Source organism: Strix aluco, chromosome 2, assembly GCF_031877795.1.
Source record: "Strix aluco isolate bStrAlu1 chromosome 2, bStrAlu1.hap1, whole genome shotgun sequence".
Classification (NCBI taxonomy): Eukaryota; Metazoa; Chordata; class Aves; order Strigiformes; family Strigidae; genus Strix; species Strix aluco.
Genome location: NC_133932.1, coordinates 1534368 through 1551509, shown reverse-complemented (window position 1 = coordinate 1551509; position 17142 = coordinate 1534368). Strand labels below are relative to the sequence as shown.

Genomic DNA, 17142 nt, shown 5'->3' with positions numbered 1-17142 from the left:
CTTAGTAGGAGCACGTATGAGGGGCTAAATACATTTCAGCAGGGAAGGATTCTTCCTTATAATCCTGCCTCAGCAGAAGTATCGAAATAATTTATATTCTCTGATCTGCAAAGTTTTGGCTATTCTGGAAAAACTTACAATTCTTATAGCCTCCTAACAGGAGAGAAATGTATTCACACATTTCAGAACACGGAGGAGTATGTAATTTTGCTCTTAATTTTTTTTTCCTCCAAAATTCGTGGGAAAGATGTTCTTTCTTTTAATGTTACTCTAGTCTATATACACTTGCAATGGAGGACAGTATATGTAATTCAAGGCAGAGAAGGAGAAGTTTGGCCCAAGGAGGACAAAACTCTTCCTTTCATAGGATTCTACTTCCTCAGGAAACTGAAGGCATCTGTAATGTTGATGTGCAGTGAAGAAACTGTTCAGCAGGTTGCCTTTTGTGCTCTGCCAGTCCACCCAGAAAACTACACATTAACATCTTGCTTCTTGCTTGGAATGATGATGTATAGCTGATTTGTCTTGACAGGCTTTTGAGCTTGCAGCTCTAGGCAGCGAGAACGACTCAACCTAGTGTTGCAGGCATCCATCCGTCCCTAATTCTGAGTCTTATGCAGTCAAATAAAGCATAGTATCACTGGAACGATGCCCTGAAGAGGAGACCTGCCGCAGTGTGTATCTTGATCATTCCTGGTGCGAGCCATTGGTCTGTGAAACAGCATAGATCTACTAGGGGGAACTCTCAGTGGGACTGGGCAGAGGTATCCACTAGGCACCTGTACCATTTATCACAGCTCGAATTAGCACAAGCAAATGATAAAATAAAAAATGCAAAGATGGCTGTCAGCCTGAGACTGTTTAAATGGAATAAATTTGTAATTGTGGTTTAGTCTATTAATCTTTTCTGGTACACCTGTACGTTCAAAGGGTTAGGAATTAAATCAATTTTTCAATCCCACAGTACTATGGACATTTCTGAAAGTAGAGTAAAAATTATGTTGAGTTTGCCCATAGCTTAAATTTCTTGCTATGGTAGATTTTAATCTTCTTTTCTCTGCAGTATGATGTGAAGAACCATCGCACCTTTCTGAAGCGCACCAAGTATGAGAGCTTACACCTTGAGGATTTATTTGTGGGCAACAAAATTACTGTTTTTTCCCGTCATCTATCCTTAGTGGACTATGGGGATCAGTATACAGCTCGCAAGCTGGGAAGCCGCAAAGAGAGGTAAGAAAGCACAGTTTTTGAAATTAGCTCTTTGCTGGAAATGAGATAAGCTTTCTGTACTACGGGGAGAGGAGGATAGCTACAAGTTTGCGTGCAGTTTGAAGTGATCTGTGATAGTTGGAGAGAAGCAAAGTGACCCGTGCTTGTGGGCAAACCCATGACTGTCATTGTTACCCAACAAATCTTGAAGGCCAGCTTCTCCATGGTGTCAACTGCTGCCTCCTCTAGGTCTCTTGAGAGAGAAGAGGGGGAGGAGGAAAGCAGGGGGTCCTGCTCAGCTTTGATACTCCCTGGGGGCAGGCAGCTGTAGGATTCTCGTGATTTGTGGACTCCCTTGGGGCAGAATTGATACAGTAGCCTTGATGTGTGCTGGGCTCAAAACGCCTGGATCTTGCAAAACTAGCACTTGTCTCTCTGGGATCTGTGTAGAAGCTTGATGCCTTACTGGTCAGATCTACTCTGTGTTAGTAGTAGTAACTGAAAACAGTGGGAACAGGAGTGAGAGAGGCTCATTCCCATTCTCCATTGTTTTTCCCACTATGGAGGATTTTTTCTGAGAATTTTTTCAGCATCTCCTAAACTGGTAATGGCCTCAGGTTGCGCCAGAAAAGGTTTAGACTGGCTCTTAGGAAGTATTTCTTTGCAGAAGGGGTTGTTGGGCGTTGGAATGGGCTGCCCAGGGCAGGGGGGGAGTCCCCATCCCTGGAGGGGTTGAAGAGTCGGGTTGACCCAGCGCTGAGGGATCTGGTGGAGTTGGGAACGGTCAGTGTGAGGTTCATGGTTGGACTGGGGGAGCTTCAAGGGCTTTTCCAACCGAGATGATTCTGTAATTGTGTGATTCCGTGAAACTCTGTGTGCGTGAGGACAGGAAGTATAGATTGAGAACGTCAATAAAACCTATGGGCTTGTTCGTTAAGACAAATTTTGTTTATAATGGATAAAGATAAGACTCATCATCTCATTTTGGTTGAAAGGCTTGCTTTGGAAAAGACTTTTAAGAGCCCATCCATGAACAAACATATCAGGAGAGACCTAATAAAATGACAGTAAGATTAACTGAAAAGGAATCTGGTTTGACTGCAGTGCAGGTAATCTCTGAATTTGCAAATTAATAAATTTTGATAACTTGCCCCAGCTTTTCTTGAAAAGAACACAGAATATTTTCTTAGGTATGATGTTCCAGTGAGCCCTGTTTGCCTGCTTTCTTGCTCCCTCCTAATAACTGGGCTTATTTTGAACTCTTTTTGGAGAGTTGTACATAAGCAGACATATAGGAAGAGTTGCAAGTTTTAACATGCAAAACCTCACAAAAACCTTGCTGTGGAAATGACTGCTGCAATATCTTTCCAAAAGGAGTTCTCCTAGTACTTTTTTTCCAAGGTGGGGTTGGGCATGGTGGAAGAGTAGCAAAGGAGGTGGAGAACACCAGAGGAAGGCTTCTGTATATGTGGCTACTCTCTGTGTTCCTCAGTGGAGTCTTGGGTAGATTACATCTGCCTTGTTTGTGGTTTTTATATCAGTGTAAACTTTTATATTCCTGCCCTGCCTAAACTAGTATCAGCCCTGGTGCTGATGCAGTTACACCAAGAAAAGGCAGCTTATGATGAAATAACATTTTCTTCTTGTAAGGGAAGTTGCCATCTATACAGCAACACTGTAGTTGTGTCAATGAAGTGGTCTTGGGAGGGTGTGAATTTTTCTACTGCTCTACAAAAGGAAGGAGGGGAATTTATGACATGTCAGCTGTTTGGAAAACATGTTAGGAATGTCATCTGAAAGATAACAGATATGCAAGTGGTGTTACATATTCAGAATAGCCCAAAGGAACACAGTGAAAGGTGTCTTAAACAGGCAAGAGATCCTCAAAATCCAGTTTCTTCACAGAAGCTTTCACTGGGTAAACAGGGTCATATTAAAAGAGTCCTTGGGCATAATAGTTGCATGTGAGGTGTTTGTCTTTTTGGCCTGTTCCTAGCAGGTTTTGCAGCAGTTATTAGTTAAATAGATATAGTAAGATTTCTGCACTATGTGATAATTCCTAAAACAATCTGTAGTTGAAATTCTATTAATAATTTAAAGGATGTTGTATGAGGCAGAACGTTTCCCCATCTTTTTCTTGCCTTTGTGCTGAACAGGACTATCAGCAGTTTGACTTTGGAAATACGTTCTTTGGTCACTGAATATGTGTGCAGACAGCCTCAGCGATGGCCTTTGAGGGAGACTGAGGAATGTTTATAAAAAGTCTTGAATGTTTTGAATTAGGGACCTTTGTTTTTGTCAGTAAAGCAAGTGAATGTGGCTCTAGGTACGTGAGGTACAAAAAAGAGGCTAGGTTTGCACAGGCCCTTTCTAGAATTAGGTTAACATTATTAAGACAGTTCTATGGAGCTTCAATTTCTACACCTACTTTACTTAAGTCTTGGGTTAATTTTTGAATACAGCCATATTTGAGTGTTCTTCCCTCCTCCCCTCCCAGTGTATCATAAGGAAACTATCTCACAAACAGTGACTAAAATGGGTAAGTAAGCATGTGCTTACTTACAGTGTACCCCAGAAGGAATCACTGGCATGGGACAGGGCTTTCTGTTTCTGTAGTCTTTCACTTGTGATCCTGGGTGGTTGTAACCTGAGGTAAACATTTGTCTGATCACTGTGTCCTGTCTAAGTAGCCTATACTTTGAGTCAGTTAATATCACTGGTTTTGAAAATGGTGTTAGAAAGCTTGTGTCTCAACCAGGAATATTGGAATTCTTTTTTGATTGGGGTATTGTTATTCTTGCTTCTAGTCATTGACATAATCAGTGTTTCCTCTCCTACAAGACATAAGCTACTGTACATGCAACAGTCCTATTATTAGAAATGAGTAGATTTCAAAAGCATAGCCACAGCATGCTTTGTGTACCATTCCTTTGATCAGTTCCCATCTTCTGTTGTTTCAGTACTCACTGCAGTGCTGTCGTACAGTCCCTCTGAAAATGTAAGCAAATTAGCTTAATTTTTATTCTTTTTCCTTTGTTCCTAGACATAAAACAGTTTCAAAATGTACTTTGCAGACTGCATCATGTCAAACCACAAGAAACATAGTCCTAATTAGAACTAAAAATAGGGCACATGAATCAAAACCCAATCTCGGAAACAGTCTTCAGCATCCTGAGTTATACTTTTCTTATCCTGCATATCTCTGAGAAGCTCGCACTGAAACGTTAAAGTTTATATATCAGTGTTAGAGAAAAGATGTAAGAGTTGCTAATTGCAGTTTGTATTAATGTCTTCTAGGCAAATTGCTTCATAATGCAATATTTCATTACATATGGGTAGGAATTACAGTTTTACTAGAAAGCTTGAAATTGGAAAAGTAAGGGACAATTTATTTCTAGCATTATCAGTCTGTCTCAAATAGCCTGTGTAATAACATAGATTCAAAAAAGTATTCCTCAAGGAAATGCAAACAGCACTGGAAAGCTTCCTGTGTTCCTGGTAAACGGCAGAGTGGAGAACCTCTTACGCCAGGGTGCAAGTCATGCACTGTGTGACCGGGTGGGTACGTGTCATCGGTCAAGCATGCAGCTGCTCCCCCTCACGTGCCTCGATGCACATGGCACACCCTGTCATATGATAAATAATATCACAAAATGAGGTGGAGCTGTGAAATCCTTGGGGAAGAGGGGAACAGGCAACAGGCTCTAGGCTGCGTGGAATATGCTGGCAAATTGTTTTGGATACTTGCCAGAGGTCAGCCTTTCCCGAGCTGAAGACAGGGCTGAACCGACTTTAGTTTGCACTGCAATGGGCTGAAGCGTAGGCTTGGTTGACCACTCTCATGCAGTTTCTGGCCACACCCTTAGTCCATCAGTCTTTTTGTGTTCTGTTTCCCAACAGATCTGAGCCTAAGCTGGTCTGTCCGTGTGTAAGAGCTTCCTGATGCTGGAGGAAATCTGTGTTTGTTTCTGAGGTCTGAAGGTCACCTATGTCTCTCCCTTAGTTTCAGATGAAATGTCACATACGTTCGGATCTTCCTCTTTACATTTCCTGGTCCTAACACCTCCCTTCCTTTAGATTTGCTGTGAAATAGATAGTCTGTCTGTTCCCAAAGCATCTGTCAATCTGGGGTCACTTAAGGTTCAAGATAAATGTAGTGGAAGTTCATCCATCTCCTCAGCATATTTGCCCTGCCTAGAATATATTGCTGTTAACCTAAAGGCTGCTTTTCATGCAATGCTGGTATATAAAATGAGAAATTTGCAATTATTTGCCTTTCATTTAGGGAAGTACTGCAATAAAAAATTCTATCTTGGGTAGCCTTCATTATTTGAAAAGTGTAAAAGATGGAAAGAGCTCTATAGGATTGTCAGAGACGTGGAGTTTCTGAGATGCCGGGTTGAATAAATCTGTTGATTTGTAAGCTGAGCACATTTGAAGCTGACTCACCACAAGATGAATGCAAATAGAAAATGCCATTTTACAGACCTTCTTTTTGTGCTTGTTATTTTTGATTAATAATATGTTTAGTGCTGATGGTGTACTTGGTGCTATGCAAACCGCACTAATAAAACAGTCCTGGCCTTGGGATGTACAGTATAAAAAGATAATTATCGAGAAGACAGGATGTACTTGGAAACAAAGATGTGGGGGAGAATGTAGAGATATTTGGATTGGTCTCCCTTAGAATATAGCTGTCAGTCAGTATAAGAGACGTAATACCTCTTCTGCCAACCTTTTATTGTGTCTATTAACAGTGTCAGCTATTTGGCGTGCAGATTGTATACCATGAAGTGTTTGTACTGCACCAAGCACAATAGGACCTTCTTCTCACTGAGGCCTCCAAATATTTTAAAAGTAATAATAAAACAATCATTTCACTTTGAGTTTTATGGAAGAGGTACATGTTTAAGTAGTGTTTTTAAATAGGAAATTTTAACAGCTTCATTTTTATGTATATAATGATTAACATTAGGAAAAAAAAGGAGCTGAGCAAGTGTAGGGAGACATTAACAAATCAGTTGTGTTCTAACCCTGAGCTGTGAGTGAGGAGCTCTAGAGATACACACTAGCTAAGGAAGAAGTGGTAAAATTGTTTGCTCTGAGAGTGAAAGGAGAAGCCAGTAAATAATGACTGCTGGTGGAACAGTGGGCTGACTTGGGTTAGAAAACCGAGGAAATTGTTAATGTGCAAAAGTCGTTCTTATCAGAATAATGTTTTGTGCAGGCATTCAAGAACAGTGTGGAAATTGATGAGACACTGGGACTAGGGTGTTTGACTATGGCAGAATTTCTCTCTTTGATGTGATGTTTTTTATCTGAATATAAACTCAACATGCACACCAAATCCTCTAAGGAAAGTAGTGTTGGCTGTATCTCTCTACTTTTTTTTTTTTCCCCCCCCCCAGAACGCTGGCTTTGATTAAACCCGATGCAATGACCAAGATTGGAGAATTAATTGATATCATTATTAATGCAGGCTTTACAATAACTAAAGCCAAAATGATGGTGCTTTCAAGGTAAGGAATTGTTAACGTTAGCTCTATTGTATCTAAATACTATTTTTGTAGTTAAGAATGTTCTCTGAAGCTATCCTGTGTTGTTCCACACATCACATCCATTCCAGTGAGTAATAGAGGGAAGATTCATCGGTTTCATAATCATGTAGGATTCTGAAAGCGTGTGGAGAATTAAGCTAAGTATTAAAAAGTTCTGTGCAATGAGTATGGGTGATTAAATATGTAATGTCTCTGCACGAATCCAAGGTGACTATCACAGCTTTAGCAATTCAGCATTGTGTACTACTGACACGTGTGTGTGTCCTCACCTCATGGCTTCCTGATACAAACCATATCGCTGATTATAACAGCATTGTCCTTAAAGTCGTTGGTTTGTTCGCTCTCAGTAGATCTGTTGTCTTTATTTGTGCTGTCAGAACCCAAACTTGTTTGCTTTTTAATGACTGGAAGTCCCAGGCACAGCAAATGATCTGGTGTTGTTGCAGGGTTGGACAGGTTTTACTCATGCATCTTCCTAATTGCCCCAAACCTGCACTGTTCTCCACTTATCTCATTGAGCCACAAGATTTTAAAAAAGGCATATTGCAAAGGAAAGAAAACAATTAATTTACCCTAGAAGACTTGCCCAAAGCTGCTGCGCTATTTCTCCATTGCTGCTCTGCCAAACCTGTTCATGTATGACATGTCTTTGAAAACAAAAGCTATCTGTCCTACATAATACCATTTTCATGTGTTCTTATGGCTTCTGTGTGAGGTCAGGAACAATTTTCCCCTACCTCAAACTGTTTTTGGCTTTCTGAAATACTGATAAAACTACTATGGGACTTCCTTCTCTTGTCTCTGCATTCACCTGCTGCAGTGTTTGATGATACTGGTCCCAGATCTGCCCTCAAGCAACTCCAGTTTGTGAGTTCAGTGAGGTTTCTAACGCTAATTTACAATTCACAATGTCTTTCAAGCCAGCTTTTTTTGGCTTGATCTCCTGCAGTCTGAGAGATTTGATCCTGGAGTGTTGTGTTGAGTGGTTCTTTATTTCAGTGTCTGTCTGAGAACTTGAAGAACTGTTGAGCCAAGTCACGTGCTTTAGAGTTGACTCACACTGAAGGGAAGAAACTTTGAGACTTGAACTTTTATTGCCTATTGCTATATAAAAATTTCTGCCTGTCTTGTATAATTGAAAATAATTATTAATAAGCACAAGATTGGGCTGTGATACTGGATGTATTTCAAGTACTGTCTTGAGTATTTGTGGTTTCTCTGCATACTATATACTCTGTTTCTTGGGACTGTGCCATTTAAAAATTATAGAACTGTGGCTTTGCCAAAGTCTTCTACTCTTAGATCTCTGCAGGCATGCTTGTTCAAACCAGCATCATCATCCACTGCTTTTTTTAAAGGGATTATTACTGACATTTGTCTGGCAATAACTGTTAAGTAGGTTCATGCCTTCTGTAAAAATTGTAGCCAAGATATGAAACTGAGGGCAGGCACCTGCTTTGATAGGTCAGCTCTCTAGTCTCTTCATTTAATCATATGTCAGTTCAGTCTGTTATTCCCAATGAACACTGTTTTCCATGCCTTAAAAACAGAGAAGTAATGAGAGAGATGAAATGAAAAAGGAACTAAGTTATACAGTGCAACAGCAGTTCTGTATTTACTGCAATAGGAATGCTTAACTCAGTAGTAGAGCTCAATTTGTTTCAGAAATATATTCCTCAAATATTTCTTCACCTTCAGAAATTATAATACTTAATCTACTTGCATACCTTTTTCATATTTGCTTTCCAAAATTATTTGGTGAATTAGTTTCAGAAGAGCATTTTCTGATGAAATAGTGAACTGTAAGCAAAAACTTTAGGCTATTTGCAGAGTGTAATTTTGAAGCTTGAGACCGCAAGAATTCCTGTGACTAGCATCACTTTTAAATCATGTTTCTGCCTTAGTTATGAAATGGAAGGAAAGCATATTAGCTTTATGGTCAGTGAAAATCTTTTGAATTTTGAATGGCTCATACTTACACTGAACTGAAAGCAGCAAACTGGGAATTATTCAGCTCCAATGAGCAGGTGGTCATTTCGATAAAAAAGCTGGAGAAGGCTGTGACTGTTCAAATATTTGTCAAGGTTAGGAAAATTAAATTCTTCTGAGGTTCTTCTTGAGGTTCTTTCTTTCCTCTGGCAATACTGGGCTTAAGTCTGGACTGCAAATGGGAGAGAGACATGAGACGTTCCAGAGATTACAGAACCACGCCATTGTTCATACTTAGAATCTGTTATTTGAAAAACATGCAGGTAATTTCTTTCAGTAAAGAGACCTGTTCAGAGTGAGCAAAATCATGGAGACCAGAAAAGATCAGAAGACTGTTTCTGCAGGTAAAAACCATTTTCCAAGTGGGAATCTTTTAGTCTCCATGCAGCTCTTCTTTGATTATGAACTTTGCACCCAGACTAAGGGTGAGCAATATTGCTTCCTTTCACCTGTCAATCCTCCTGAAGAGCTTGTCCTTCTCCACAAATTCCAGCTTCAGAAATTGGTATACACCAGGATTTGGAGCAAGCCAAGACCAAGCCTGTGCTTCTGAACTGGAATTTTGAAGCTGCAAAATTACTTGAAAACCTCCATGGATTTTTCTAGCTGTTGCCATGCAGCAAAAGCAGTGCAGTAAGCAAGAGTTAAACATGAGAAGCAGCTGGAGAAGAAGCAGGGAAGAGAGTAGGCTGGCTAGCTGCAGGGGGTGGTGGGGTGAAAACCACACAATAGTGTGGGCACTGGTGGTCCCTGAAACTTGTGTAGTTCGGTAGCTGAGTCCAGTGCTGCTAGCAACATGGCTGTGGCAATGCAGAGCTCGGAGAGGGCCACCACCCTTCTGAAAAGGGTACCTTTGCTTCCAGTACCTGCGTAAAAGCTAAGTAACAGCTGTGCTACAGACATACTGTTCATGCCTGCTGGCCTTTATTTGCCTGGCAGTGTGAGGAGCTCTCCTCATTACAGAAAGCCCATTGCTTTGGGAGAAAGCAGTGTGTAGTAATTGCTGTGTTGCCTGATGGGAAGAGCAAGACCAAATTGAGTTTTCAAGTGGGAAAGTGTGGCAAAAAGTGAGTTTTAATCTGGAGAGCATTGTGCTGCCTATGTGACTTGTAACATTTGAGGACACTGAATGGAAACCAGGTTATGCAATATTCTGTTGTGCACTAGTGCAATCAAACACTAGTCTTGATAAGGAAATAAGTTCCAGTGAAGCAGATAAATTGTTTATTTATGCTTTAAAGCCAAACTTCATTAACCAACATACACAGTCAAACTGAGATGAAAGACAAAAACAGCAAACGAATGGCTTGGCAAGAAGGCGCCTCTGCTGCATTTATTTCTCAACCTGAGGATGTGGGGACCATCAGAGACCCTGAAAGTCCATACTACGGGCTTCAGTAATTACTGGTTTCACAGAACAGGAGCATAAGGGGGAGTCATCTACAAGCTACACCTGTAGCCACACAAAATATGACAGAAATTTAAATGTAGTTTCTGTTATTAGCTGTGAACACCCCACAAGCTGTCCAGTTTGGGGAGACATTACCTGTAGAAACATGTTGATGAATGATATTTTGTGGTTTTCAGGGGGCTTTATATATGTGTGTGTGTGTGTATATATCTATATATCTATACATCTATATCTATATCTTTTTATTTTTCCAGAAAAGAAGCAGCTGATTTTTACGTAGACCACCAATCAAAACCTTTTTATAAGTAGGTATATCAATTTCAGCTTGACATGTATTAAGCTTATTTACTAAATGCACAGGATTCATTTACCTTATTTGGTACTGCAGGACCATGGGAAAATCAGAATTTGTCTTAGTTGAGTGGAGCCCTTTGCAAAGTATGCACCCTGTTCATCTTCCTCCAGGGACAGATCCTTATTTCAGCTATTCAGGGTTTTAACTCACACTCTTTAGAGCCTGATGATATCAGGGGAATGTCTTTGGTCTCTCAGAAGTGAAAATGCTCCTAGCAAGGCAAAACTTCAAAGCCAAGGGAAGGAGCATCTTCAGGATCAGGGTGGAGCTTGCAGGTAATGAGAAGTAGTGGGGAACACTTAACTGTGAGAACTGATTTGGTAGCAAGTACCCTAGATCATAAGTAAGTGAAAGGATAGTGCATGGAGCAGCTGTTTACTGAACTGCTACCCTTAAACAAGACGTCAAACTTCCATGATGCTAGTCTGCTCCACCTAACATCAAACACCTTAGTGTTTCCATAACTGACCAGATTGATGCTTATGACCCAGAGATTGTGTCGTTTCTACTTTGCCTGAAAGTGCCAACAAACAACTTTCTTTTCGTCCCTCTGGATTTGGCTGTCTGCCTCTTTTAGGAAGAGGGTGCAGCTCTGCCTTGTGCTTTTCAGCTGTGTGGGACCCTGAGTTTGCACTGACTTGGTCAAAGGACCTGGTTTCAGTACTGCCATGAAGTGCTTGAGTATTAGGATCTGCCAGCTACTCTCCTGCAACAGCAGTGATTTATTGTGGGTCCAAACTCAAGCCCTTCCCAGACACATGGCCCCAGGCTATGTCTGACCACGTTGAAGATCAGAGGGAGATTCAGAATTGCCTTTTCTTTGCTGAGTAAACCTGCCTGAATATGTTGATAAATGAGCAAGAATTTTGCCCGTAGTGGTATTTCACAGATGTCTATCTACACTGATGGTAATTATCTGAGGAACTGTAGCCTTTGTCCACTCTGATGTGCCCATCTTCCATCCTACAGTCCTATTGGCTACATTGTCTGTATAGGATTTTTCTCTAAATTAGAAACAAATAGTTATAAAGCATTACAAATCAAATAGAACAAGGATCGTCAAGGCAGTGAAATGTAAAATCTCTGACTCATTTATATTTAGCATTGTATTACTTCTCTTTAAATTCAAATCTAATTTCCAAGTTCGCTAGTCAATTCTAGCAAATAGTAGGGAAAATTAGCAATTCTACTTCTTTGGGAAATAATATTTTTCATATTAAAGAATTTAATTTTTAAAATTTATTTAATAGTCAGGATTAGTCTGCACAATAAGCAGTGTTATAAAATTGCTCTTTTTTTTTTCTTGGGTTTATGTATGTGTGTCACTTAACTGTATCCTAAACAAGCAGTCTCTGACCAATGGAACCTGAGTTGCAATAGCTTTTCCCTGTGTAGTTTTTTTATGTTTATGTAACTTTTCATATTTTTAATATCGTTCCCTTAGCAAAGAACTAGTAGGATTTCTCTTCTCTTCTTGCCCACTGATCATTGCATAAATGATCATTAGGAAGAAGATGGTCAGAGAAGCATAAGAGATCCACAATTATAATTGTGCAAAGCTCTTTTTTTAAGAAAGTAATAGAAGAAGCATTCATCCAACTTTCTGCTTTGTTGGTTCTGTCCAGACTACCCAGTGAAAAGGCAGGCTTGTTGGTATGCATGTTTTGTAAAGATACAGAATTATAGTTACTGTGTTTTATTTAGTTTTTAAATAGAACATTTGGGTTTCCAGTTTTGGGTGGTTGTTTTCCATGTAAGTGAGGTGGTCAGGACAGGAGGGAAGCTTCTCCTTACTCAGATTCATCCCATTAAAAGCAGGTGACTTCTGCTTATGCAAATAACTCACTTTGTGGTTAAGTCCTTTTCCCCTGTGAACTTTCCAGATCTTGCTTCTTGCTTCTCTCCCACTTTGGGTTTTGGCTGGGCGAAATCCACAGGAGAGATGCACGGGGCAGTGGAGCGATCCGTCCTGACAGCAGTGCTGAAGTTGTGTCAGTGGGCAGCACACACAGCTCACGTGTGAGAATCCTAAAATCCTCCTGTGCAGAGGAGACTTAAGAATTGTTCCTGTCAGACAAGTGGTTAGCAGGATCTCTTTCACTGTTGCCAGTACTGATCTTTTAAAAATTTTTTTGCAGTCTAACATACCGCACAGTAGCTTGAGTGAGTTTGTGTTATCTGGTTCTTTTTCTACAACTATAATAAAAAGAGAATGTCTGCACATGACCTAGTCCAACCTCCTCCTCAAAGCAGAGTCAGCTTCAAAGTTAGATATGATTGCTCAAGGCCTTGCTGAGTTGAATTCTGAGCATCTCCACTCGATCATATGTTTTTGTTGGTCTTAATTTGTAGCCTGGATCACCATGTGCTGTCTCCATTTTGCAGTGAGCTTCTCCAGTTTATAACGAGTGGTCCCATTGTTGCTATGGAAATCTTAGGAGATGATGCGGTTTGTAAATGGAAAACATTACTGGGACCAGCAAACTCTGCAGTGGCTCAGACTGATGCACCAGACAGCATTAGAGCGAACTTTGGACAGGATGGCCTAAGAAATGCAGCTCATGGCCCAGATTCAGTTGCTTCAGCTGCTCAAGTAAGTTTTTGACTGTTTCTTGACTGAGGTTTATTTTTACTTGATCTGGTAACAGCTGGGTCAGGAATTCCTCATTTTTTCCCCCACTTGAGCTCAGAACTAGTTTATATATTCTTCATGGATCCTTTCTAGCATGGAAAAATAAACTGTCTGAAAACAGAAATCTTGTTTGTCACAAAGGGGAAGCTTGGTCACTTTGATCAGGAGACCATGCCTGCTCATTTTTAATGTCTTCTGTTCATCACAAACATTGAGTTAATTGCACAGTCTGCGTAATCTGCCTATAGCCTACCAATGTTGGTCATAAAAAGGAAGGGATTAAACAAATCTTTTTGTGCCCTCACGTGTTTCACTTCTCTATTCTCCCCCACAGTCCTCACTAGTCCTCTGCCTGCAGCCTACTTTCCTCTGCTGTTATTGCTCAGAATGAATAATCATGAAAACAAGCCACTTCGTAGTGCTTTGTGTTTTGAGAGATAATACAGTGGGCTTGGCTTTGAGGTGCTCGGCTCTCTTTTGCCTGGTTCGCAGTGTGTCTTTCCTTAGTGCTAAGAAAAAGCCCTGGGACCGGGTGACAGATATTACCAGCATTTCTAAGAATTGAGGTGACTATTTGTGTGCATTGTTGTGGGGTAGATATGCTGATAAATGATGGCAAGGACAAAGTTTACCTCTTGATTTATTGGTATTGCGCTGTGGTATCTTAGCTCTAGACCAGCGAGCAGAAGGTACCAGTTGTTGCTCCCTTGATCCTAGTCTTTCCTCTATTTAAACTGGAACAGCTGAATCACAGAATCATCTCGGTTGGAAAAGCCCTTGAAGCTCCTCCAGTCCAACCATGAACCTCACACTGACTGTTCCCAACTCCACCAGATCCCTCAGCACTGGGTCAACCCGACTCTTCAACCCCTCCAGGGATGGGGACTCCCCCCCTGCCCTGGGCAGCCCATTCCAACGCCCAACAGCCCCTTCTGCAAAGAAATCCTTCCTAAGAGCCAGTCTGACCCTGCCCTGGCGCAGCTTGAGGCCATTCCCTCTTGTCCTGGCGCTGGGTCCTTGGCTCAAGAGACTCATCCCCCCTCTCTGCACCCTCCTTTCAGGGAGTTGTAGAGGGCCATGAGGTCTCCCCTCAGCCTCCTCTTCTCCAGACTAAACCCCCCCAGTTCCCTCAGCCGCTCCCCATCAGACCTGTGCTCCAGACCCTGCACCAGCTCCGTTGCCCTGAAGTAGCACAGCAGGAGAGAGACCTGCCCCAGGATACCTAATAAGCCACCAATTACTGCATACTAGAAAATGTACGTAGAGATTTTATGCAGGTGGTGAGGGCAGAGCTGGTCAGCCTCTTCTTCTGGCTGGCTGTTAGGCTGTGTGGCATAGCAAGCTAAACTGCAAGGCGTGGGTAGTTTTCTGCTGGTCAAGCACTCATCTCACTTACCTGCACCATGCTTGGGCTGCGGGATGCTCTCCGTGTGCCTCTGGTTTTGACAAGAAATCATACGCTGGACCTGAAGTACTTTTCCTGCTGGCAGACTTGATGAAGATGGTACAGAGTCAGAAGGAGTTTGGATGAAATTGATCTTTTGTGATGAAGGGGAATTACAGTCATAGAAGTCTTCGTAGTTCTGGTTAAATAGCTAGATGTCTTCATAAATAAGGGTGAAAGTTTCTCTTTGTTCCTGTGTACTGCCATGACAACTGTGCCAGCTTTTGAAGCGAGAGTGTAGGAAAGAGGATCTATTAGCATAAAATTTTGATTAGAAGCATAACTATGTGCTTTGGCTTAAGTTTGTTGTTCTTTTTGCATTTCATTATTTTTGAAATGCTGTTTGAAGGCCCCATTCATCTGCAGCGTTTTTATGACTGTGGGATTACTTTGCTGAACTTTTGCAGGTGTGTGCATCTTTGCGGTGTTACTGATACCAGTCTTCAATAAATCAACCAAAATTGTGAATTTAATACCCCTGTGCCTGTTTTAATTTAGTAGGCCCAGTATTATATGGCTGTAGAGCAGTTGCCATGGAAACTAGTTGACTGCACCTTGCAGAAGCTTTGATGAAAAGAAAGAAATATAAGATAAAGGGACCTAAATGAACTCTTCTGAAGGAAAACTGGTCTCAACCACTTTTAATAAATGTATTGTAAACTGAACAGTTAGAGTGGAAGACTGCATTGTTCTTTTGGGGGCTAAATGGCAAGTGAAAGTATGCCTCTGGTATACTTTAAGCTGGTGTCTCTCTGCAGGCCAAATTTTGGAATTTCTATAGATCAGAAATAAAGGGAAAGGAAAAGCATTTTCTTTTTGAGGCTCCACATGGTTGTAGTTTGGCATTTCATTATCCTAGTCCTTCAGCATTACTTTGTTACTTTCCTGTTATGACTTTTAATGGATAAAACAAAATGTTAAATAATTTTTTTGTAAATATTTTACTGTCTTTTCCCGGCTGCTTCTTTTAGAGTAAACATTAGTTAACAAAGTGGGACAAGGTCTTTGAAGTGTGCAGCATTTTATCAGTAGAAGGATGTAGGAAATGAACCCTTTTGTCTCTGATATGCCCACTTAAAATGTGGATTATTTGCTTGGGTTATTTGCTCGGAGAAAAAAAAAAAAAGTTTTCCTTCTATTGAAAGATCCATTAGTTTGAATTCTATAATTGTTCAGGTAAGGGTTACAGGAAGAGTCAGAGGGCCATCAGCTAAGGACTGGGATGTAGCTAAGTCCATTCCATCTGAATTGAGGTAGTAAACTAAATGAGACAATGCCAGGAAATGGCCTTTAGCACTGCTACTGTTACACAGGAAAAAATCAGGTAGATTCAGTAGTATTATTTCCAGGATATTATTATTTTCCTTAAATAGAAATTTATCATTTCTTTTACTGAATTTGACCAATAGGTCTGAAATGGAATCTGTGTTTTGAGCATTTGACTAATGTTAATTGGCAGATTGTGTAACATATGTGAATAAATGGTATGGAAAAAGTGTGAAGCTGGCAGTGAACGATGAAAAAATATCACTGAGGAAAGAAACCTGGCCGTCAAGCTCACCCCAGTATGGTCTAAGACCCAAGCTATATGATACCTGAATAGAGATTGTAGGAAGAAAGGAAGTGATCTGAGGCAAAGAGGTGCTTTTGCTTCATCCCAGAAATCAGAGCAATTGATCATCAGCTTCAATTCAGTAAGATAAAAAAGAAAAAAAAAAAAAAGGGTCAAGGCCTGAGGAGTGAGTCAACCATTTTAGACAAAGTTTAGTTGGTTAAGACAAAAGGAAAAAAATTGTAAACAAATGGGATGGAGGTTAGTTTTCTATATGGAAAGAAAACATACTGAGAAATGGATGGTAGTTGCGTTTTTGCCCATATAGTGGAGAAGATGATGTGAAAAAAGGGAAGATAAAATATGTGTATATGGGAGTGGGTTTGGGAAGGATACTGAGAAAAGAGAGAGAATTCACAAAACTGGGAACACCTCTACCAAATAATTGTGGCAGCAGCATTTTGAATGCTTGAATGGAAATGGATTGTGTTGCAGAAGTGAAAAGAAAGACATTGCAAGAAATATTCAAATCAAGGTTTAATGATTGTAGCAATAATTCCAGAGAGGGGAAAGATACATTTATCCCTATAATATTATAGGGAAAAAGTATTTGTAGCACAAAAAACTGTAATTTAGGTTTCTCTTCTGTGAATATGGATACTTAAGATGTTGTTACTTATGATAAAAGCTGATGTATGCAGCTAAATTGATCTAAAATGTATTCAATTACAATTGTTTTCAGGAGCTGGAGTTGTTCTTTCCTTCCAGTGGAGGCCACGGACCAGTCAACAGTGCAAAATTCACAAACTGTACTTGTTGCATTATTAAGCCTCATGCAGTTAATGAAGGTAAGCAATGCAGATAGTGGAGGTGAAAGCAATGTGTGCTTCATTGTATCCATGATGACTCCTGTGCCCTTTTCTGGGAGAAATGAGACTGCAAGAGCACAAGTTATATTTCATAGTACATGCAAAAGTATGCAGATATGTTGT

The 17142-nt window shown here is 40.5% G+C and overlaps 1 protein-coding gene across 4 annotated transcripts in view; it reads left to right on the top strand.

The window, feature by feature from the left end:
- The window catches only part of NME7 (NME/NM23 family member 7), a 94316-nt gene that overhangs the window by 22299 nt on the left and 54875 nt on the right, over positions 1–17142 (top strand). For 3 of the 4 annotated variants that reach the window (XM_074807755.1, XM_074807765.1, XM_074807783.1), the window contains exons 3-7: positions 1064–1230; positions 6618–6728; positions 10422–10472; positions 12908–13115; positions 16893–16998. In XM_074807755.1, the coding sequence (XP_074663856.1) occupies positions 1064–1230; positions 6618–6728; positions 10422–10472; positions 12908–13115; positions 16893–16998 (643 nt within the window). The remainder of the gene's footprint in view (positions 1–1063; positions 1231–6617; positions 6729–10421; positions 10473–12907; positions 13116–16892; positions 16999–17142) is intronic. The other variant, XM_074807773.1, reaches the window with a different exon arrangement.